The sequence below is a fragment of the Lissotriton helveticus genome, chromosome 10, assembly GCF_964261635.1.
Source record: "Lissotriton helveticus chromosome 10, aLisHel1.1, whole genome shotgun sequence".
NCBI classification, from domain to species: Eukaryota; Metazoa; Chordata; class Amphibia; order Caudata; family Salamandridae; genus Lissotriton; species Lissotriton helveticus.
The window spans coordinates 496347070-496370521 of NC_136071.1; the positions used below are offsets into that span (position 1 = coordinate 496347070).

The following is a 23452-nucleotide window of genomic DNA, read 5'->3' on the forward strand; positions in this document are numbered from 1 at the left end:
ATCTATGCTAAGATATGAATGTCAGCAGCCCTACATGCCAAGAACAGATGCATACTGGTAAGTAGCATTTTCCTTGTGGCACCTGACTGGCTCCCCATAACTGAGCGATATTCCGTTTAGCAGTCATGCACGCCAGGGTCACCCACAACTTTCCATGTGAATTCAGGTCCGTGGGTTCCCATACTTTTAGGACACATCTTCTGATCTCCAGCGCCACTTCCACCCCCATAACCTCACAGATTTTATCGTGGATTTTAGCCCAATAGTCCTGTATCTCAGGGCAGTGCCACAGTATATGCATAATCGTCCCGGTCTCCCCGCACCCCCTCCGACACTCCCCACTATCTTCCAGTCCCATCCGCACCAGCCGAGGCCCCGTGGAGTACGATCTGTGGACGATCTTTAATTGGACCAGCCTGAGCCTTATCTGAACGGCTACTACTTTCGGGGATCGACTGCCTCCCTCCAGTCCTCATCGTCTAATACTAGGCCATCGCCGTCCCACTGCTCCCTAATAGCCACCAATGGATCCCCCATATGGTTAATTAACTTTTTATATATCAATGAGATAGTTTTTTCTGGGAGATGTCTGCCTAATATCCGGTCCTCCAGAGGGGAGGCCCCTGGAAGTGTGGTGCCTCTGGGTATATTTGCCAGTAGGGCATGTCTGACCTGAAGGTATCGATAATGCTCTCTCTCCTGCAGATGAAATGTTTCTTGAAGAGCGCCGAATGTAAGGATCTCATCTTTCCTACAGACGTCCCTAATCTGTAAGATCCCAATGAGGTCCCATTTGTCAAATCCCTTCGTTTTCCACAGGCTACCCAATCTCTCTGAATTCCACAGTGGGGTTCGCATGAGTCAGTTTCCCGTCACACTTGAGGTGTCGGGTGGCTGTGTGCCACACTTGTACCGCATGTGCCAGTGGCCCAACAAGGGGAAACCGGCCAATCCTAGCATATAAGGCCCTCGTAATATCCCCACCTGGTACCTGCCCTCGATCCATCGCATAGCCAGGATCTAACAGAGATCCATAGACAGCGTGGTTTATCGCCGCTAATTGAGATGCCCAGTAGTATTTCCGGAGGTCCGGCAAGCCAATCCCTCCGTCATACCAGGGAAGAGTGAGCTTGGCGATAGCAACACGGGGTCTGCCCTCCCAGAGGAGCTGTCTTTGAAAGGACTCTATTTCCTTGAAATATGTGGAGGGAACCGGATCCATTGAGTTCTGAAGCGCGTAAAGGAAGCGGGGAAGGGCCATCATTTTAAACAGCACTGCCCTACCCAAAAGGGAGAGCGGCAATGATCTCCATCTCGCCACATCTCTGCGGAACCTGGCCATTGGGGCCCCACGTTGTTTTCGTATGTCAACTTTGGGTCCATGGCGATATATATACCCAGATATCTAAACCCCACAGGCTCCATTTTCAAAGGGCATGAATCCGGAATGACCGGGGGTTCTCCGCTGATGACAAAAAGCACTGACTTCGCCCAGTTACCAGCGAAACCGGAATAGTCCCTGAAAATTGCCAGGACGTCCAAGAAACTAATCAAGGAATTTCTGGGGGTAGTTAGATAGAGCAGAATAGCGTCTGCATACAGCGAGATCTTATCTTCCCACTCGAGCGTCCAGCGCAGTCCTCTGATCGATCGGTCCCAACGGACCCACGCCGCCAGTGGCTCAAGTGCCAGAGCAAACAATAACGGGGACAACTGGCACCCTTGACGTGTGCCCCTGCCCAAGGCGAAGTCAGTGGATTTGTGGTTGTTCACCACTACTCTGGCAAGGGGGTCTGTATATAGGAGACGGACCCATCCTATAAACTCGTGGCCAATACCCACCTTCCCCAAAACTGCAAATAAATAGGGCCATTCAACCCTATCAAAAGCCATGGTCGCGTCTAACGATACCAGGGCCGCCGGCTCGTGTATCTTTGATGCGCCTCCCAAAATTCCATGCTGCCTCCGTAAATTTAAAGCCGTATTTCGGCGCGGCATAAAACCCGACTGGTCCGGTTGTATCAATGTGTTTATGACCTTGGCTAACCTGGTCGCCAGCACTTTTGCCAGCACCTTGGGTTCGGCGTTTAACAGTGAGATTGGCCGGTAGGATGCGCAGATGTTCTTGGGTTTCCCTTCCTTGTGGAGGACTATAATGTTTGCCACTCGTTGATCGTATGGGAGCTGGCCTCTCTCCATGCTCTCAACAAACCTGGTGCGAATAAAAGGTGCAAGCTTATTTGCATTGAGTTTATACAGCTCTGTGGGGATTCCGTTCGGGCCAGAGGTCTTCCCGGAATGGACCCCTCTAACAGCCTGTGCCACTTCGTCATTCGTGAAGGTGGAGTCTAGGTATTCTCTGTTTTCTTCTGATAATACGGGCATTGGAATGTCGTGTAACATGGCTGCATTTTCGACCTCAGTATATTTTCCTGCGGACCTCTATATCGAGCAATAATACGCTACAAACTCTTCGACTATCGCCTGCGGGTCTGTCACCCTACTTGACTCCCCTATCTGTAATTCTGGCACCAACCTAGTTGCCCACTCCTCCTTCTCCAACCACGCTATCAGTTTCCCTGCTTTATCGCCGTGTTCGTAAACCCTACTCTGGGTTTGGCATGTTGCACTTTAGCCCGGTCTCTAGCTTGGCTCCTATATTCATCCTGAAGGAGTCTTAAACGGTGCATTCCCTCGGGGTAGCATCTCTTGATACCTCCTCCTCCATTTTTGTCAACTCAAACTCCATCCTGTCCACCTCAACCCGGTTCTTCTTCCTCCTCCCGGAGACTAAAGATAACACCTCCCCTCTGACGACCGTTTTGTATGCCTCCCAGAGAGTCTGTGCCGATTCAACAGTGCCCACATTTTCTTGAAAATATCTCTCTCTGACCTGTACCACCTCCTTCTTGGTGTCAGGGTCCCTCAGGTGCCATGCATTAATAGGGGCAGTCCTCCCCACATCTCTCTGCCCCACCTCCACCCTAAGCCAGATTGGAGAGTGGTCGGAGATCCCTCTACCCATATGGCGTGCCTCGCGGATCCACGCTGCCTGCGACGCCGGTACTAGGGCATAGTCTATTCTTGACAGGGAGTGGTGCGCAGCTGTTGCGTGTTTGTAATGCACTCCATCTTGGTTCCGCAACCTCCACCCATCTGTTAGCCCAGTTGTTTCTATAAAATCTGGCAACCACCTCTGGGACGACCTCAGAATTCGGGCTGGGTGTCTATCCTTTTCACCATCCATCACAGCATTAAAGTCCACACCCAGGATCAGTATCCCAGCAGGCAAAGTTAAGAAAATTGCACACCGATCACGAAAGGTGTCTGACTGCAGACCCGGTGGAACATACACAGCCTCCTCTGTGCAGTGCCATACACCGATTGCCAACCAGGTGTGTCTCTTGTAGCGTGTATCTAGAGAGAGGGTACCCCCCTATCTCCAGGGAACAGGGTACAAAAGACAGTAAGTCAAAGGGAAATCCCTGGGGAGCACTCGTTATTCTTTCATACCACTATGGGCACACACACAAACCTGAATATAGATGGCCCGTTAGCCGTACTATAGAGAAAATATATCAATTTCCACAACCAAATTGAATCGTTTACAATCTATTTTTAATAAAACCATATACATGAAAAATATAAGCGCTTGGACATCATACTTTAAAATTTCAACGCATTTCTTTTATAAAAACATATGGTAAAAGACAATTAATCGCAATATTTCATCACAATGTGCAACTCAAAATTTGAAATTAACTCATATGAGTTGTTGAGATGTTTTATGTGTTTTATTTTATCTTTAATTTCAAATTTTGAGTTGCACATTGTGATGAAATATTGCGATTAATTGTCTTTTACCATATGTTTTTATAAAAGAAATGCGTTGAAATTTTAAAGTATGATGTCCAAGCGCTTATATTTTTCATGTATATGGTTTTATTAAAAATAGATTGTAAACGATTCAATTTGGTTGTGGAAATTGATATATTTTCTCTATAGTACGGCTAACGGGCCATCTATATTCAGGTTTGTGTGTGTGCCCATAGTGGTATGAAAGAATAACGAGTGCTCCCCAGGGATTTCCCTTTGACTTAGTGTCTCTTGTAGCAACACCACATCTGGGGAGTGTCTCCTAATCAATTGACTCACCATCCCCCGTTTTATCTTGTCCCTATGGCCATTCACGTTCCAACAGAGCGTGGACATCCCCAATCCCTGTCTACCTGAAGACATTGTAGTGATATATCCTGTCTTGTCACCTGATGCAATAAAAAAGGAAAAACAAACTGCTAATATATCTGTGCATGTTTGGAACTGAAATACAAAATACCCCGCAACTCTCACCCCTCCTCCTCCCACCCTGCACCCCTGCCTGTAGCTTACGCTCCTCCTCAACTAGCAGTGTGCCTGTCACCCCCAACCTACTCTACAGCTAACTAAAAGTAGAAAATTGAGGAGGGCCCCGGGACAAGCCCGCCTCCCACCCCCGCCCCACCTACCCTGCCCCACCTACCCTGCCCCTGCATAAATCAATCCCCCAAGGCATCTTTCCCAACTTAGCGGTTTTGGGGAATTATTACGCACCCGCCCCACCTCCCGTTTATAGCATACTATAATTCAAGCCCGCTCAGTCACCATGTTCAATTATGTATTGTTCATCCGCCTCTCCTCTATCTTGGCTCTTTGTCTCCGTTGCATTCGTACTATCCAACCAATCCACCGCCACATCAGGATTGTCAAAAAACCAGGCCTTCCCCTTAAGTTCCACTCGAAGACTGGCCGGAAACATCATGGCGTATATTATTCCCTTGTCTCGCAATCTCTTCTTCACCGACAAGAAGCCCTGTCGCTGCTTTTGTAGTATTTGAGTAAAGTCCGGGAAGAAAGATAGTCGCATTTTCGAATCTCAATGGGGGCCCAGATCGAGCCGACGGAAGGATCACATCTCTATCGCGAAAATTCAGGACCCTTGCGATCATAGGACTGGGAGGCGCCCCAGGTCTGGGTCTGCCGCCCGAGACTCTGTGCACGTTCGATCGTGAAGAAATTACTGAGACCTTTAGGTTTGAGGTGGTTAAGTACAATGTTTTCAACAAACAGGTCCGGTGTTTGACCTTCTGACTTCTCGGGCACCCCTAGAATGCGAACGTTGTTCCGCCGTGCCCTACCTTCAAAATCATCCAGCCTACGGTCTGTGAGGACTCTTGAGGCCATAAGTTCTCGCACCTCCTGTTGCAACAGATTCACAACGTCTATGAGGCTGGCTGGCTTGATCTCCAATGACTACCTTCTCACTAGCCTTTGTGAGATCCGCTCTTATCAGCCCTACCTCAATTGTAACGGTGTCAAGTTTATTATCAAGGGCCTCCATCTTTTGGCCCAGGGATGTTTGAACTCCATTGATGGCCGCCATAAGATCCGTCAATGTTGGCTCCACTTGAGCAGGAGTGCCCTCTTCCCCCCCTATGGTGGTCCTTTTCGACTCCGCCGGGGACCCCTTAGGCAGAGTGTAACGATCCAATTTATTGGATTGAATATTCCTGGACCCTTTGGAGGATCGAGGCAAGGATTTGTCTTGATCTGTTTTCGTCGCCATCTTGCTGCCTTCGCCCTTACAACACCTCTCCACCCCTGCAGTCAGTGTCGTAGAACCTCTGCCTTTCTCCGATGCCCACTGACAGGCCTCATCCAATCTCACCCCCCCCTCAACCTCCACCTGGCCTTGCCTCGTCACCCGGTCCACTGCGCACCCCACAAACTGCACAGCTCCTGGGAGGGGTAACCAGCAACACCCGGCCGGTTCCAACGCGGTCAGTCCACACACCTCGCAGATCCACCGCTCCATTGCGCAAGGTCTATGGCAGGCTCACACCCGGAACTCACCGATGTTTTGGCCAGTCTTACAGGAGTTCTCTTTGGTGCCTCCTTACACTACCAAGAGACTCGCCAGCAACTCTTTGCGCCTCCGTTCCTAGCCGCACCCGTTCTCTTGAGGCGCCTCTCAGATGGTGGGCGCTTCACAGGCACCCCCGCGATCAGTTGCAGCATGCAGCAGATCGGACAGGCTGATGGATCTCCCCCACGTCGGCCCGGCAAATGTCTCCCCTGTAGGGCCCTCAACGCAGCCCCAAGCTCCTGTAGCCCCCTGGGGCGACACACTCACCGCCACTCTTTCGGGGAGCGCCCCACCCGCAATCCTCAGGGCTGACTGTATCGGCGATCAGCGCCCTTGCACCTCGCGCCGTCCTCCGGGACTGCCCCCCCACCGGTCAACCTCGCCATCGTCACGGATGCGCTCCATTCACTGCACCGGCAGGGACAGTGCCACCAGTCTTTAGCACACACCCGGCGATCTTTGGGGCTGTTATGGTCCTCCGCGACCCCACACGCTTTGTCTCTGGTTGGGCAGGTACGTCCTCCTGGGCCCGAGCCCCTCCCGCCTCCAAACCGCTTTTGCATATAATATGCGGGGCTCGCAGATACTCGGCGGCTTTCCTCTTACAGTCTGGGCCAGACCGGCCCTCCGCCCCCGAGGTTGATGCACTGTCGGGTGGGTACCCCGCCACTTGAGGCCCCGGCTTTCTCGCCGGACCATGCCTCCATCTACTCGGCGACGCAGCTCCGCCACCGGATCTCGGGGGCGGCTCGGACCAACTCCAACGGGCGTCGCTTCTACTCCCACATACGGGAGTGGGGCATAGGCCCAGGATAAACAGCAGGATGTCGTGGCAGGAGAGGGAGATCGGCGGAGCCGATTCCCTAAGCTGTCATCTTGGTCGCTGGCTAGGTTCCTCCCGGTGTTGGATTGATTAATACATGCACACAGGGGGCATCATAGAGGTGGCCACTGAAAACTTGCCAGCTACTGCTGTGCTGACTAACTGTTTTTCGCAAGCCTGCAACCAGAAACAAGTTTCTGACCCCCAAGGTTGGGGGCCTTTTCTCTCAGGAGGCCAGAAACAAAGCCTGCTCGGACAGAGGCTGTTTACTCCCCCTCCCACAGGATGACCAGCAGATTAGCATTCCAAGGCTGAGGAGCTTGAAAGAGCCCACCACATTTAGTATTAGAATCTGGCTTCTCTCACAGGAAAGGAAGCTGTCCCTTTGTTGAGAGCCCTTTGGCACCTGGACATGCTGGAAAATTAGCTCCTCAGATAGGCGTGCCCACCCTCAGGCTAGTAGCACCCCTAATGTGGGTTACCTGAAGTGGATATGACGTTTCAGAGTTGATCTTGATGATGGCAACCTTAGGGACTCTGGGACAGGGTAATGTCTACTTTTCACAAGAAGTGGTCATATAGGGGGCGTAGTGACCCCAGGGGTAGGTTACACACTGGCTACTACCCTACACTCCCCTAACGCCCCTAAATTCAGTATTTAGGGTAGTTCCAGGCACCAGAAGATCAGATCCTGCCGACCTGAAAGAAGAAGACTGACGTGAAGAGTCGCAAAGTTTAGATAAAGATCTATAAAGCTAAGTCAATCAAATATTTGACAAAAAACAGCACATAGTTCTAGGTTAAAAAATTTACCAAATGTGCCCCACGTAGATCAAACTTATCACACATAAATGATAGAAAATATATTCATTTTCTTAGTTGATATCTTTTTTTAGATTATAGAATTGTTATGGGTCATATATCTCTATTTTAACCTCATACTATACATATATGTGCAAATTTAATCTCGCACATAGTATTTTTATAGACATTTATATATACATTTCAGAAAATATTATTTACCATATTAAAAACAGCCAAAATAACCATAGACATGTATTGATGGAGGCAATGCGGTAGATGGGAACTACGCGCGTTTCAGCATGTGGGCCTTCATCAGGTTACCGTCTATTGCACTGAAACTGGTATGAGATATTACAGACTCAGGTAATGTACTCTTAATGATAATGCAGTCTGGTCAGATAGATGAAAATGAGCCAACCGGAACGATAAATGAGAATGAGCCACCAGGATAGGTGGTTGGTTCACTAATAGCAAGAGGGTATCCACATAAGGGGTGAAGAGTATCCCACAAGTAATTTAAATATAGGATGATGAATGCAAAGGTGTCTCAAAACTGCGTATGGACGTGAATATAGCTGGCGTAGACAAAGTCGGTCCGGGGGATTTTAGTAATTGAGGTAACGCCGAAGGATGGAGCCCTGAACACAAAAAGGGCGGCTTTTCCTGATGTGGTTCAGCTAAGGTTGGATTGACGCCACCGGAGTTGACTATGTCAATATGCCGGGAGCCAGGAGACGCGATACCGGCATGCAAGCGCGATAACGGGGACTTAGTCAACTCCGTGGTGTTTCCTGGCGGAAGTAGACAGTGTCAATATGCCGGGCGACACATGAAATTTAACAACCTAGGCAATTAATTCTTAATAGTCCTAAAATAAGAAACATTCGAGAGGGAAAATATACGGCCAAAAATTCAGTAGCAAGAAAAATTTATTAATGCAGTAATATAAAATTAGTTACCTAATACAGTTAAAAAATCACATCAAAAATAATTAAAACCGCATTATACAATACAATGAACAAAAATACACATTTAATTTTGAAAAGAGGCACAGATTGAATCAATTTGTGCCACTTTTTAAAATTAAGGGGGTCATTAGGATCGCGGTTTTTCCGCATCCTCGGGGCCGGCGGAAGGCACCGCCGGCCCAGAGGATGCGGAAAAACCTCAGCGGACTGACCAAAGACCCACCGCCACATTAGGATGGCTGGTGGGTCCTGGTTTCCGTCCGCAGCTTTTCCGCCGCGGCTGGCTTACAACCGCGGCGGAAAAGCTCTAATATGGTGATGGTGTCTGTCAGACACCGTCCACCATATTAGGATGGCCTGTAAAGTATGCTTTTCCGCGGCGGGTTTTCCGCCGTGGAAAAACATACGGAACTTCACTGCGGGGCCCGTTGCGGGCCCCCTAGGTGAAGGGGGGGTGGGGGGTGCACATGGGGGGTACCTATGGTACCCCCCTGCATTTGCATGCAGAAAGCGGCAGGCACCGCGCGGTGCCTACCTCTTACTGCATGCAAATGCAATGCGTGCATTTTTAACATTGCGGCGGGTGCAGCTTGAAGCTCCACCCGCCGCAATGTTAAAAATAGAGGATGTGACCGCAACCCTTGCGGTCACATCCTAATTGCACAGGAGGGAACTCCGCATGCCATGCGGAGGTTCCCTCCTGCTCTGGGGTCGCGGACGGACGCAAGTCCGTCCGCGATCCTAATCGACCCCTTAATGTGTATTTTTGTTCATTGTATTGTATAATGCTGTTTTAATAATTTTTTATGTGATTTGTTTAACTGTATTAGGTAACTACTTTTAGTTTACTGCATTAATAAATATTTCTTGCTACTGAATTTTTGGCCGTATATTTTCCCTCTCGAATGTTTATTTTATGACTATTAAGAATTAATTGCCTAGGTTGTTAAATTTCATGTGTTGCTTTATCCCTGACCTAGGAATTATTGTATCTATTTCTCAGGGGGTCCTTGATACCTATGAATAATCAATATGCCGGGCGCCAAGAGGGACGATACCTTTGTGTGGATATAAGAGCGCAGTAACGAAGATTCTGTCTGCGTCTTCCATAAAGCGTGGGCTCAGATGACCTTCATAAAAGTGAAGAGGCTCGTAAAGAGCAGGAAGAGAAGATCCAGCAACTGACTTCACGTCAACCCTGCCGGCATGCCTGCTGACTTCGACAGTTTCACCAAAAGACGGATGAGAAGCCATCCCTTCACCCTGGAACCAAGAACTCCTGTAGACCTGCTCCCTGCAGGTGCCAAAAGACTGAGCTGTGATGCTCCAAGACTGTGAGAACCCGACGCTGGAAAGCACCACTGCACCTGAGTCACCCTGCCCAAGCTGAAGTGAGCCAACTGTGTGAAAGTGGTTCCCAGACCCGCCAGACTCTAAGCCCACCTCTGGTTTCCCTGTTGTGGACTTCTCAATGCCATCTGCAGCCTCTGTTTGTAGATCCCCTCTACCACGACCGCTCCTGGTAACTAAGGCCCAACACCTAAAGACACCTCTGCACCCGTCACTCCAGGCCAGTAGAGAAGAGGACCAAAGGTGTCCCCACATCCAGAGCATCGTGAGGCCGGAGTCCCCCCTGTTGGTTTAGCCCGACTGGTCTCCAAGTTGCAATCTGCCGCCTCTTTTCATGAAGACCGATCCTCCTAGCCGAACATTGGGCACCGAACACTGCATTGCACCACTGCATCTGGCTGCCCTAGTGCTGGAGGTGACCTGCTGATGCTGCTTTAGACCGTGCCAAATGCTCACCTTAAGTCCCAGAGATGTATCTTGTAAGTCACTGCACTGTACCTGAAAGCCGTACCTGTTTTTCCTCCCATAGGATAACATTGCAGCTTCTGAAAAATGCATTACGTGTCGACTTTGTAAACGTAAAAGTATTTCTCTTGTAAAACGTACTTACTTATTATATTATGTTGTATGTATTTTGGTTCCTAAACATACATAAAGATACTTGTTATTTTTATAAATTGTTGTAGATCTCCTTATTGAATGGTGTGCATCATTTATTGAATATTGTGTGTATGTACAGATGTCTAACACTCTTCTCTGATAATCCTGAGGCTGCTCAACCACACTACCCCGTGGAAGAGTACATTGGGATTGCTAGAGAAAGCCCCTGTCTATTCATAAGTGAATACCTAGACTCTTTGTACGATATACCTAATTTTGGTATCAATCAATCAATTGGATTTGTATAGCACGGCTGCTTAACGCGTGAGGGTCTCTAGGCTTTGTGGGGTCATGCTGCAGAATGACACTTCCTGTTGGTTTAACATCCAGGTCTTGAGGTCCTTCCTGAACTGTTGGAGCGATGTTGAGGCTCTATGGTGCAGGGGGATGTGCTGGGTAGCTACTAGGGAGAGGGATCTGGAATGGTGTTCCCTGGTAGATTGGTGGAAATTCACTCGTATGTTGAGGTACACTAATCCTTCATTGTGTAGTGTCTTGTAAGCGTGGGTGAGCAGCTCGAACTGGCATCTCTTTGCGACTGGTAGCCAATGGAGTTTCCTGAGGTGGAGGTTGATGTGCGTCTGTCTGGGGAGGTCCAGGGTGAGTCTAACTGCTTTGTTCTGACGAGAGCTTGCGTGACAGTTCGCACAGTGTTGGGTGGGAGCCATCTGAAGACCACCTCTATCCAATGAAAAGCAAACTTCCTACACGTCACCTAATTTAGGATCCAGCTATATGCAATCTGTCTTGAATCTGCTCCAGTAGGAACAGTCCAGCCCAAACTGGCTCAGGGATGACTTGACTTGGCAGTTTGGGTTGGATTGTTCCTATTGGTGCAGGGTCAAGACTGATTTGCATATAGCGTGGTCTAAACTGAGGTGACATGGTTGCAAAACAATGATGGATTTGGATGTGGCCCGAGTAATCACCAGTGGCTGAGATTAATTTGTTCCTTCCATCACTGTTTTGTATACATATTATAAAGCAATTATGGCAATCCAATTTTCTGTCATTAATTCATTGCTGGGATTTCATGGCATTGAAACTCCTTTGTAGAAAACATCATTGTTGACATCGATCTTCATTTCTTTAAATTATGAAGGGAATAGTCACTGCACAGTGATGGGCATGCTAACTTTCTCAAATGCGCAGCCTGACCTCGGTCACATTGTCAAGGCCCTGTTTTGCTTCTCCTATTACTGCCACAGAAAGAGTCCAGCATTTTAGACAGAAATTTGGATCTTTACAGTCCTACATAAAGTAAATGGTAGACTTAAACTTATCGAAAAGAGGATGTTTCCTGCTTAGTGGTTTCAAGTGACAAAGATAACCAACCTTATCTCCTGGGGAGGAGCCAAGATGGCCGTCGGGACGGTCGTGTAAGCGCCCGGCTCCGCGAGCCTTTCACTCCTGCATCGATATCCTGCCTCTTTTCCTATGCCTGTGATGCGGTAAAACGGAGATTGAAACGCGCTGACAACGCTCGCGTTCCTCCGAAGTCCCTGCCTGCTGTTATTGCGGAGATCTGGACACGCCGCATTTCTTCCATGGTTGTCCCTGGACCCTCTGTCTGCCGCCGCCGCTGGACGCTGTCTCACCGACGTCGGAGAGACGATATGGGGATGCCCTGTTGTTTGCGGTGCTGCTGCCGGCTGCAGTAAGAGATGATGTGTATCCTTCGCGGAAGTGGCGGATTCCCTCTGGGCTGTATTGTACACTGACGAGGTGGGATTCCCCTCTCGTAATGCCTCCCATTGTCCCTCTGCTGACGAGCTGAGCTGCCTCCATTTTTGAACATCCTTCCTGCCTAGGGTCGCCCTCCTCGCCTGAAGCACCACTCCGTGCTACGAGCAGTGTCTCTACCTGCACCCCGACCTTTCCCCCGGGGTTTGTGTCGCCCTCCCCCTCTCACTGGGGTTTCATCGGCGATAAGGTACTGATGCTGGTTTTTTGGGATGGGCTGATGAATGCCCCCTTATCTCCCGGGGGTGCTATCCTGCCTGGTCTTGAGAGTGGTGACGGCCCGACGGCAACAACCTACGCCATGGACCGCTTGGAGCCGCAGCGGGATTTGACTCATGGCGATATCCTGGCAGCGCTCGCCGGCTTATGGGACACATGGCTTCGATGCACCCAGCAGCTGGGTTGGAAGATTAACGACGCCATTTCTGCCCCGGGGCGCCTGACGCGATCCGGCTCCCTATTATTTCCGATCTCGCCTGAAATGGATAATATGTTTCTACATGCCTGTCCGGTACAGTGGATGATTCCTGGCAACAACGAATTGTATCAGTCGGTTGATGGAGCTGCTGTTACATTGTCTCCCCCCACTTCGAGACTTGTGACTCTGCCGTTGCTTTTGTCCCCATTGCCTTCATCACCGCCTTCTCGGCTGCTGACCCTCCTGGCCGCCTTTCCCTCTAAAGGCATTTCTCTAAGGTGGTGGACTGTTTTTTATCCTGTGCATAAGGGGACGATGGTATTCTTGGACACTGGACATATTGTAAAATGGAGACTTTCACTTCATCTTCTCCTGCGTCTTCTTCGTTGGGGGCGGCCATCTTGTCCTTTTGTTCTGCCTTCGGTGGGCTCCCAGCGGTGGCCATGTTTGATGGGCTTTCGACGTTCGGGCCAGGGCTGAAGGTTTTCTTCTCATTGTCTTTGTTTGTTCTACGGGCGATGATTCGGACTGGGACGCTTTCTATTATGTTTGAATGCGCTGTTTTGAATGTTTCTTTTCCCCACCTCAGGTTGTATTAATTTGTCCTGTTGTTGATCCTTTTGGGTGGGGTATAGTTTTCGTGCGGGCTGTGGAGTCTGGGAATAATTGGTTCTGGCCCTCCTTCGGGTTTCGGTGCTCTATGGGAGTTTTAGATCGGGATGTTCCTTTCTTGCTCTCATAATTTAGGTTCTTTCCTAACCCTCTCCTTTTTCTTTCTTCTCTTCCTATTCTACATTTCGGGATTGCTGGGCGACAGACACACTGCTGGGGGGGGGGTAGGCCGTAGCCTCCGCATGCGTGTAGGGTGGGGGGTGGGAGTGGGGTCCTTAGTTTATGGGTTTTAGTTTCTATGGTGCCTTTGTTTCCTTTTTCTTTTGTCTTTCTTTTCTTTTCTTTGGGTCCGTGTGTGGGACTAATGCGGGCGGGTGGCGGCATGCGATGATTCGATTGCTCCTGCTGTTACTTTAGTTACACGTACCTTGGCCGCCGTACCGCCGGGGGAAGCTTGACTTTTGGGCTAGGACTGTCAGACTGATTTGTCAATCTATTGCCGTTACGCCTACACGGACTCAGCGTTCTGCTTCTATATTTTATATTATTGATCTGCAAGTGCAATGCTGACCTTTATTGTTGCTGCGAAAAATGTTTAAAATCTACCTTCATTGCTCCTTCGTCACGGTATCATGTTGAACTAAGCTGTGGTCTTTGATGCTCGCTTGGAGTTATGATATATTACTGTGTCGCCATATTGTCTGCGCAAGTGCCTTCACGTTTTTGGTGGCCAGCCGGTTGGTTGTGGGCCCGTATATTGTCTTCTTAAATGCACAATAAAGGTTTTTGAAAAAAAAAAAAAAAAACCTTATCTCCTGCTCTGAGATGTAATTTGGAAGACCTTGTCTGATGTGTTCGTACTGATGCAGTGCTTTCACACCTCCATTTAAGGTTCCCTCAAGAAACCTCGATCCAAACCCCTCGTATGTCTTTTGACAAGGTCTTGAAAGTGTTACAGAATGATGCTCATTCATTTATACCAGAGACTCTTGAGTCTTAGTGCTAGATCAGAAAATATCATACAAGCAGCTCAAAATAAAGGCCAGACCCAGGGTACCCCAGTGATTAAATTAAATTGGACATATAGTCTTTTGCTCTCCAGAGCTAATGAGCTCACACCTGCCTGTTGGAAGTGATGTGTTCACATGCGCTCTACTGTATTAAGGAATTTCAAATGTCTTTTGAATGTTCAGCTTTATGATGCCCAGAATCGGCACATTAGCCATCTGTGTTTCTGCTGGTATTTGTGTATTTGAACAGGATGAATAATCAGTCACGGACGTCGGTGTCCATGTTTACCTCACAATTTATGATGGTTACTGAAAAGCTTCTGTTATTCCCATTAAACCATTATGCTCTTACCTAAAGCCAGCTTTTGTTCTTTATTTTCAGGGACACATCTGGGCAGGGTCGATTCTGCACCATCTTCCGGTCTTATTCCAGGGGTGCACAGGTAAGACGTCAACACCAGGGAAAGGGTTTTTTTTCTTTCAAATGAGGCCAAAATTGTAGATCATGCTTTACAATTAGTTCTTAATTAAGCTAATATTTCTTTTTTATTATTAACATGGTGCTTATTGTGCTTTGTTTTTTTTTGTTTTTTTTTTTGTTTTTTTCCTCCAATCGCCCAACACAGCACATTTGTTCTTTGACACTCCGTGGTAAAAATCTGCTGGTGATGCTTGTTAAGGCTTTGGGATGGGAGGGATGTCCCAGAACTCGCCTGCAATGGAAGTTCCAACCATTGCAGGCTTTTACTTTACATCCATTGAAGAACATCTTAGTTTTACTCCTAATGTAAGTGGTGGGCCTTCCTAGATGGTGTCTTTCTTACGGTGTGATGGGACGGAAAAGTCCTCTTCATGGTAATGGACACGTACCCCTGCCCTGAGTGCCCATTTGTACTGTTGTTGGGATCCCTAATGCAGATTTTTGTTGTCATAGGAAAACGCAAATCATGCGTATGCACCAGGACATAGACCGGTCTCTTGGATTGCGGTGTTATTGTACTGGGAGGGGCGCCAAAGCTCTACCTCATAGTGGTGGAAGACTACTGCCTTCACCATGAGTTAAGTGGCACAGGCGTGGTGGTGGCAGCTACCGTGTTGTAATCAGTAGGAGAGAATACGTCCTTTATATCTTGTGTCCTGTGTGACTAGAGTGAGGCCTGCAGGCTCACTCACCTTTTTTTAAGTTCTGCTACTGTTGGCTTATGCCACCCTTGGTCCACATTATTAGATGTGAAGTGCTGCGCAGTGCAGGAGGGATGACTTTGAAATGGTTGTAGGTGTGTGTGGGAGAGTACCATACAGGGTTAGAGTAGTACTGCGCAGTGCGTGCATGGTGAATGCATGTACTAGGTGTATTTGTAACTGCGAGAAGTACAATACATGAAGGGTTTAGACCTGTGCAGCGCCTGCATGTTGAATGTGTGCGCTGGCTGTGTGTGCGCCTGCAAGTGGTACAATACTGAAAGGGTACAGTACCGAGCAATGGGCACAGAGTGATTATGGGCTGGATGTATATGTGCCTATGGTGGCACAGTTTATGGACATAACAGTACTGAACAGTGTGTGCAAATGTGCCTTTAATGGTACATTACATAAAGGAGCCTGGGTTCCATTTTGGGAAGCCAGGGCATGCCTGGTGAAGACATGCGGAGGTAGAAGACAGATTTGTGTATTGCTGCAATCCTTGATCTGGGTGGGACATACTGGAGAAGGTGTGCTCTTTGATTCAGTGAGAGATCACTAAGCAGGGGCCTGGACACATCTCAGAAAGGAGATAGGGCTAATAAGCGAATCAGAAAGATTGGGGTTGGGAGCCAAGTATTAACCTTTTGGTACATATATCACAGTTATTGACACCCAGGTGTGCTCTAGTCACTCCAAAGGCCTGTTTTGTGGGCCTGTTCGCTTTGCCGTCTCTTCTGCTGTGACCGACAGCCTTTCAAGAGGAGAAGTGTGCAACTCAAAAGAAGCAGACCCCCAACAAAAAACTTCAAAGACCCAGAACATAAACCACATTTGGTCTCTGGAAATGGACTATAAGAAGGGGAGGTTCAGACCCCAAGATTATCATCTTCCAAGCTGCCAGATGAACCAGTGGGGAAGCCTGTAGAGTGGGCTCCTGGTGCAAGGTGTGAGGAGACGGCTGCTACACAGATTCTTGACCATGTGCAGATACAAGGTGGTGACCCCTGTGTGCCAGGAGAAGGCTGCTGTGAAGATAGCCGTGAACAGAGTGTTGTGCAGGAAGAGTAAACACTGTGCTGCCTTGGAATATTGCCAGATAACGAAGGCTGAAGCCAGCACAGGACCTTAGTGGTGACTCCACATGCCAGGAGGTGTGCTGCCATGATACAGACTGCTTTGTGGTGAGGGCTGGCACCTTGGTTGGTAGTGTTGCTGCAACCTCATATGCCAGAAGAGGCTGCCAGTATGAATCGTGCTGCAAGGATCAGTCAGTTACCCAAGAACTGCAAGCTTGTGTGACAGTAAGTCGCAAGGAAGCATCGAGGATTGAACCTGACCTGCCCCTGTGAACTGAGGACAACGTGAATGCATACGTCACTGGGACCCAGATCAGAAGCGTTGAAATGCACCCTCCTCACTCCCCGTTCGTGGAGGGGGAGGGGTTAGGGCGTTGGACTTGCGTGTAGAAGTAGCACCTCCGATCGCTGCTGGAGCTGATCGCATAAGCTCAAAAGAGAGCCTGCAATTGACTGATGCTGCGTAGCTCTTGTGTTCAGCCAATGTGCCAAACCGGAGCCTTGAGTGCCCGTGGACCAGGCACCAGCTGAGATGCTCCATGCTTCCTCGCTGCTGCAGTAATACTGGTTATGGGCCTACTGGGCCCCAAGGGACTCGCTGCTAGCGCAATGCGGCACCATGACACTTTTGACTATTTTTTAGGAGTCAGAGTAAACTCTTAAGTTAAGGCCTAATAGTGAGTACCTCCTGGTTGCGGCCACCATTGAATGGAGAATAACCCAACAACATTACGAAAAGCATCTTGTTGGGTCCCATCTGGAATCCGACACTGAGGCTTGTTGGGTCCAATCCGGATTCCGACACCGCAGTCGGCTAGATCCTTTGTGGGACACCTCAAATCCAGCTCCTGGTCGTCGTCGACGCCTCCTGGTCCTCGTGGCTGAAGAGTCAAGCTTCACCTCTTTAACCCGAAAACACCCGACATCGGCTGGCATCTTCTCCTCGCCATCCTGGTCACTGACTAGTGACCCAGACTCTGTCCCCTCTGCTTTCAGGTTCTTCACATCTCCGATCCACCCTTGGATCCACCCAGACACTTTTCCTCTGGTCACCTGCAGCATTTCTTCGCAGCTCTCCATAGGAGTCGACGACGAAACAAGACACCTAGGCACCCAGCTTCCCTGGATGAGGTAACACGCGTACTCTGGTGCTCCCGTGGGTCTTGACTCTCGAAGTGTCCTAGTCTGAAAGGGTTCCATCGTAGTTCACCTCTAAGTGCCTTTAATCTTTAAAATTGTAACTTGCTCGTTCTCCATAGAAAGTCAATGGTGATCCGCGGCTGTGTTTAGACACTGCATGGGTCCCCCCTGGGCCTCCTGCATCCTAACAGTGGGTGGTTCTAGGTAGCCCCAGCGGTTCTACAGACCCTAGGCCTGCGTTCTAACTCTCACGTGGTTCTTATACCATTATTTTAGTGTATAGTTTGTGAGGCCCCTAGGGCATAACGTATACGGTGCCATTTATTGTATGCTAATTAAGTTCCTTGTATTGTACTTTTACCTCTGACCTCATAAAGAGTCCAGAGGGGTGTGTTGAGAATAAATACAAATATATTTGATGTATACCTTGTGTGGTGTGCTTTCATTTGATCATTCAAGAGATTATAATTGGTAAAACAACTAGCTTAACTCGCCTCTAAGTCTTAGCCTGAAGGCTGCTCTCCACAGCTACCACTAGGATAGCTTTCTATAAAGGTTGACTTTAAACCTACCATCATTAAGGGTCGTTTGGACTGGTGCAAGGGGCCCACTAGAATAGTGGACATCATATGCCAGGCCAACTTCTCACACTCGGGAGGGGCCACTATTGTCTTCCAGTGGCAGGTTCGCCCTCAGCACCATTTGAGCCCCTTGGATCCATTGATGTATTGAATTGAATTGAATTGAGCTTTTATATAGCGCAACTGTCACCCTACGGGTATCCTGGCGCTCAGACTTAGAACAATCAGCCTACACGCAACCGAAGCAACCGTAGGGGCAGTGTTAAAGGTCAGTCCTAGGGATGAGCCAGGTTTTCAGGCTCTTTCTGAATTCCGTCAACGAGTTGGCCTGTCTAATGTTCTGTGGCAGTCCATTCCATAGTTGGGCGGCCACCACGCTAAAGGCCCTCCCTTCCCCCCCCCCCCCCAGATCCTGGAGCTCCTAAATCTAGTAGTCTCCAACAGGCCTGTACTAGAAGATCGTAGCTGCCTTTTTGGATTATGCCACGTAAATTTCTCTCGTAACGGGATAGGACCCAAGTTGTGCGCAGCTCTAAATACAATGCAAAGTGATTTAAAATGCACCCTTTCCCTGATGGGCAACCAGTGAATTTCTCTCAAGGCCAGCACTGTTGAGGACCTACGTTGTTTATTCAGCACCATCTTTGCCGCCATGGACTGGACTCTCTGCAACCCCTAAAAGATGTACTGTGGCGCTCCCAAATACAGGGAGTTGCAGTAGTCCAGCCTACTCAGCACTATGTTCCTCACTACCAAGGCGCGCGTATCTTTAGGGAGTAGTGGAAGGATCTGGCGTAGCATACGCATCAAGGATAGGCATACCCCCACAGTCTTGTTAGCCTGCGATTCCATTTGAAGGTTGCTGTTCACCCAGACTCCCAAGTTTCGCACCGTTTTAGCTGGGAGAAGAGGTTCCTCTCCAGGGGTAACTGTTGGGACAGTCTGGCCGTGGGGCAGTAAACCACCTCTGTCTTCCCACCATTAAATTGTAGGGAGTTACTCCTGAGCCATCCAGCCGTCTGCCGCATACACTCCTGGAAGAGGTCCATCGACACTGCTTGTCTCCCCTCAAGGGAGAACACCAGTTGAGTGTCGTCTGCATAATTGACCAAGTCAATGCCGAAGGATTTAATTATAGGGAACAGAGGCTGAAGGTAGATGTTAAACAGGACAGGGCTGATCGCAGAGCCCTGCGGTACCCCATATTGCACTGAAGACTTACTAGAGGTGAAAGGTGCCAAATTCACCATCTGCTGTCTTCCTGATAGGTAGGATCTCAGCCATTTCAAAGCCTGACCTGACACCCCTATACTCCAGCCTTCCCAACAGTATTACATGGCTCACCGTATCGAATGCGGCCGACATATCGAGTAACACCAAAATGGTGTCACTCCCACTGTCGGCTCGCATCCGCAGATTGTCCAGTACGGTCGCCAAGGCGGTCTCTGTGCCATGACCTGGACGGAATCCAAATTGGTCCTTGTCCAGCAGATGGTTGTCCTCCAGATAACAAGAGAGGCTTTTGCTGACTACTTTCTCCAGGATTTTAATTGGATAGGGCAAGAGAGAAATAGGTCTAAAATTTGCTGGTGTATTGGGGTCTAATGATGTTTTTTTTAGCAGAGGTGTTACTACTGTTAACTTCCATGCCTCTGGAACAACTCCCACTTCCAGAGATTGACTGCAAATCTGTTGTAACCAGGGGAACGTTCCATGGCCTACAGTTTTCCAAATTTTATGTGGAAGAGGATCAAGTGGGGAGCCAGAGGACACACTGTTAGCCAAGATTTCAAAAGAGTCAGCATATTGGGAGCGGCGCCAGTTGTACCACCTCTACCTTCCACTGACGCCCACTCCAGTGCCAACTTCCCTTGCGGAGCCGTCAATGGACGTCATTTGGGATTAGTCGGGGGTCGCAGCTCCGACCTCCAATTTTCTCCCTACTACCCCTGGTACTTACTTTGCGATCCCTGGCCTCAGAGGAGCCATACTGTTTTGGCTCTTCTGAGGCAAGGGGTCGCATAGGAAGTGCCAGGAATAATGGGGAACAAGTTAGAGGCTGGAGCTGTTATCCCTGACTAGTCCCAAATTACGTCTCCATTGTGACCCTCCCCTCCCCCGACTTTGACATGGAGCCAGATTGACGACATCCCACGCCAGTGCCGACCGGAGGCAGAGACCCCAGGCCAGAGCCAGTATTAATTCCCTTGGAACTGGATTTTGTGACGACTGGGAGGAGCCACTTGACCCTTATGAATACCAGCCATTAGATGAGACTGAGGACAATACCTGGTATGAGGATCTGGAAGAAGACAGGGGCTTAGACACCTCCCCAGGCACTTGCTTGTTCGCTCCCCCTACCGTGGCTACGGAAGAGGGAGCCTCATTTGTCTTGGCTGCTACTGAGAGTTGTGTAAGGGCCAGGACCTCAGCCGCCATTCTTACCACCATAGCAAAAGTCTTGGCAGAGGTGCTTAAACCAGGAGTCGCGCAATCTGAATCACTTCTTCTTTTTAACAAAGCCCTCACAGAAGTCCTCTTTAGGGCCTGGTCCAAAACCTTTGCATAGAACTATTGCCCACCGCCATCACACCAGGGTACCCCATTTTTTCCTCACCAGCACCCCACCCCAAAGAGCTTGGTGGGCCAAGCCTCGACTTCCAGAGTAAATCCTTGCGTATTCCCTATAACTCCACCAGACAGGAAATCCAAGGCGCAAAATACCTTTCTGAAGGGAATGTTCTCTTCTGCCAGTCTGGCACACCAGTCACAGAACATTGCGAGCCTTTTGGGCAGATACTCCCATACAGTCTTGGACTTTGTTGCCTGGGTGCTGCCTGTGGTCTCCGAGGATGCCTGAGCCATTGCTGATGGGAGAGATGCAATGAAGTTCGTCATTTGCTGTGGGCTGGACAAGACAGACTCACTGGACAGAACGATTTCACCTTCGGTGGCCCTTGAGAGCCATGCCTGGTTGAGAACCACTGGCTTTTCGGTGGGCTTCCAGGCCTTACTAATGGACATGCCCTTTGATGGCTGCTCCCTCTTCGTAGACAAGGAGGACTGAGCGCTACCGCGCTTCAAGGACAGCAAGGCCACTGCCAGGTCCTTGGGCCTATCAATGTCCCCCTTCCAACCCCTGTCTGCCTTTCGCCTCTTTCGTGGACCAATAAATGGGCTTTCAGCTGAGTCTATTACCGCCCAGCCACCACGGCCAGCAGGCTTCCCATCCTTTCCATGGCTGAGGACGCGGAACTCGTGGGCAAGGTAGCCAGAGGTCGGGTCAGTCCACCCCCTCCCCAGCAGCTGCAGCTTCCAAGCCCTTTTAGTTTGTCTTCCGTCCATCATGGGCACCCAGTTGAGGGTAGGATATGCCATCACCGGCACCACTGGGGGTCGATGACATCCGACCGCTAGGTACGCTATATTGTTCAAAAGGGCTATTCCCTCCCCTTTGTGGCAACCCCTCCACCCATGCCCCCTACGTGTGCAAGGCTGGCGGAGGACAACATTTCATTACTACATCAGGAAGTGGCATCTCACTTGGTCAAGGGAGCCATAGAGAGGGTGCCGTTATTGGAAGTAGGTCGTGGTTGTTATTCCTGCTACTTTCTGGGGCCCAAAAAGGACGGAGGCCTTCGTCCTATCCCAGGCCTGTGCCCTCTCAATATCTTCCTGAAAAAAATAAATTCAAAATGCTCTCGCTCACTCAGGTTCTGTCTGCCCTGGACCTGGGAGACTGGATGGTAGCATTAGACTTGCAGTATCGGTACTTCCATATCCCTGTCCTGCCTGCCCACAGACGTTACCTGCTGTTCACGAGAGGTCACAAACACTTTCAGTTTTTCAAGCTCCCCTTTGGCCTTACCAGCACCCCTCAGAGGTTCACCAGGGTGATGCAGTGGTTGCAGCTCATCTGCGGAGGTCAGGGGTGCCAGTCTTCCCCTATCTCGATGACTGGCTGTTGAAGGCAGGCCCGCCCCAGGCAGTCGTCTTCCATTTCCAGACTACAGCGGACCTCCTTCACTCGCTGGGATTCACTATCAACGTGCCTACGTCACACCTGATCCCTTCTCAGACGCTCCCTTTGATCAGAGCTGTTATAGACACAGTGCAGTTTCGGGCTTATCCTCTCTAGCATGGAGTCCAGGATATCCTGGCTGTAATACTGATGTTTCAGCTTCTAACCTGGATTCCTGTGAGACTAAATATGAGGCTGCCGGGCTTCATGGCCTCCTGCACCCTGCTTATGACTAATGCCCTGGAGTGGGACACGTAATTCCAGTGGTCGCAGTATCAGCGGAACCTCTCCGACATTCTCCACATCTCGAAGGGCAATGCAAAAGATCTGCAGTGGTGGCTGATGGACCGCAATTGACTCCGCGGCAGACCCCTCTCTCTTCCTCAACCCGATCAAACTGCAATGACAGCCTCGTCAATCCTGGGCTGGGGCTGCTATCTGGGAGAGCTGGAGCTCAGAGGACTTTGGTTTCTGGTTGAATCTCCACATCAATCTGTTGAAGCTCTAATCGATCCGGTTGGCTTTGAAAGCCTTTCTACCAAGGTAGGGCTAATGCATGTGTTCATGGTCATCTCCACCATGTGGAACTGCAACTAACCGGGTGGTGTTCGGTTTTGGAACCTCTGTCAAGAGGTCTTGCATCTCTGGACATAGATGGAACGTCAGGGCATTTCCCTGGTGTTTCAACACCTGAAGATTTCTCTGAGCGCAAGAGCAAGCAAACTCAGCCAAATTTGCCTAGCGGATCACAAGTGATATCTCCAACCGAAGGTGGTGCACCGTCTTTTTCAGCAACGGGGAGAACCATTGTTAGATCTGTTCGCCACTGCTGAGAACATCAGTTTGTAGCATGGTGTACAGTCAAACGGGTTGAGCATTTATCTGCATCTCTTTACCAAGTTCTTTTGTTTAAATTTACCCAGGCCAAATAGGGCTCTGCATTGGGCATGTTGAAAGCTTATTTGTCTGCTATCTCAGCTTTTCTGCAGCTGCCAGAACAGCCCTCCCTTTTCAACTCCCCTATCGTAAATAGGTTTCTCAAAGTTATTCAGCATATGTTCCATTCATTATGCCTCAGTGGGGCCGAAACTTCGTTCTCACGTTTTTGATGTACACTCCCTTTAATTCGCTACACAACTGTTCTCTTAAGCACCTCTCC

At 49.4% G+C, this 23452-nt stretch overlaps 1 protein-coding gene across 1 annotated transcript in view; it reads left to right on the top strand.

The window, feature by feature from the left end:
• RAB40C (RAB40C, member RAS oncogene family) overlaps window positions 1–23452 on the top strand; it is a 178850-nt gene that overhangs the window by 123362 nt on the left and 32036 nt on the right. The window contains exon 4 of the mRNA XM_078663002.1: window positions 14673–14733. Within this exon, the coding sequence (XP_078519128.1) occupies window positions 14673–14733 (61 nt within the window). The remainder of the gene's footprint in view (window positions 1–14672; window positions 14734–23452) is intronic.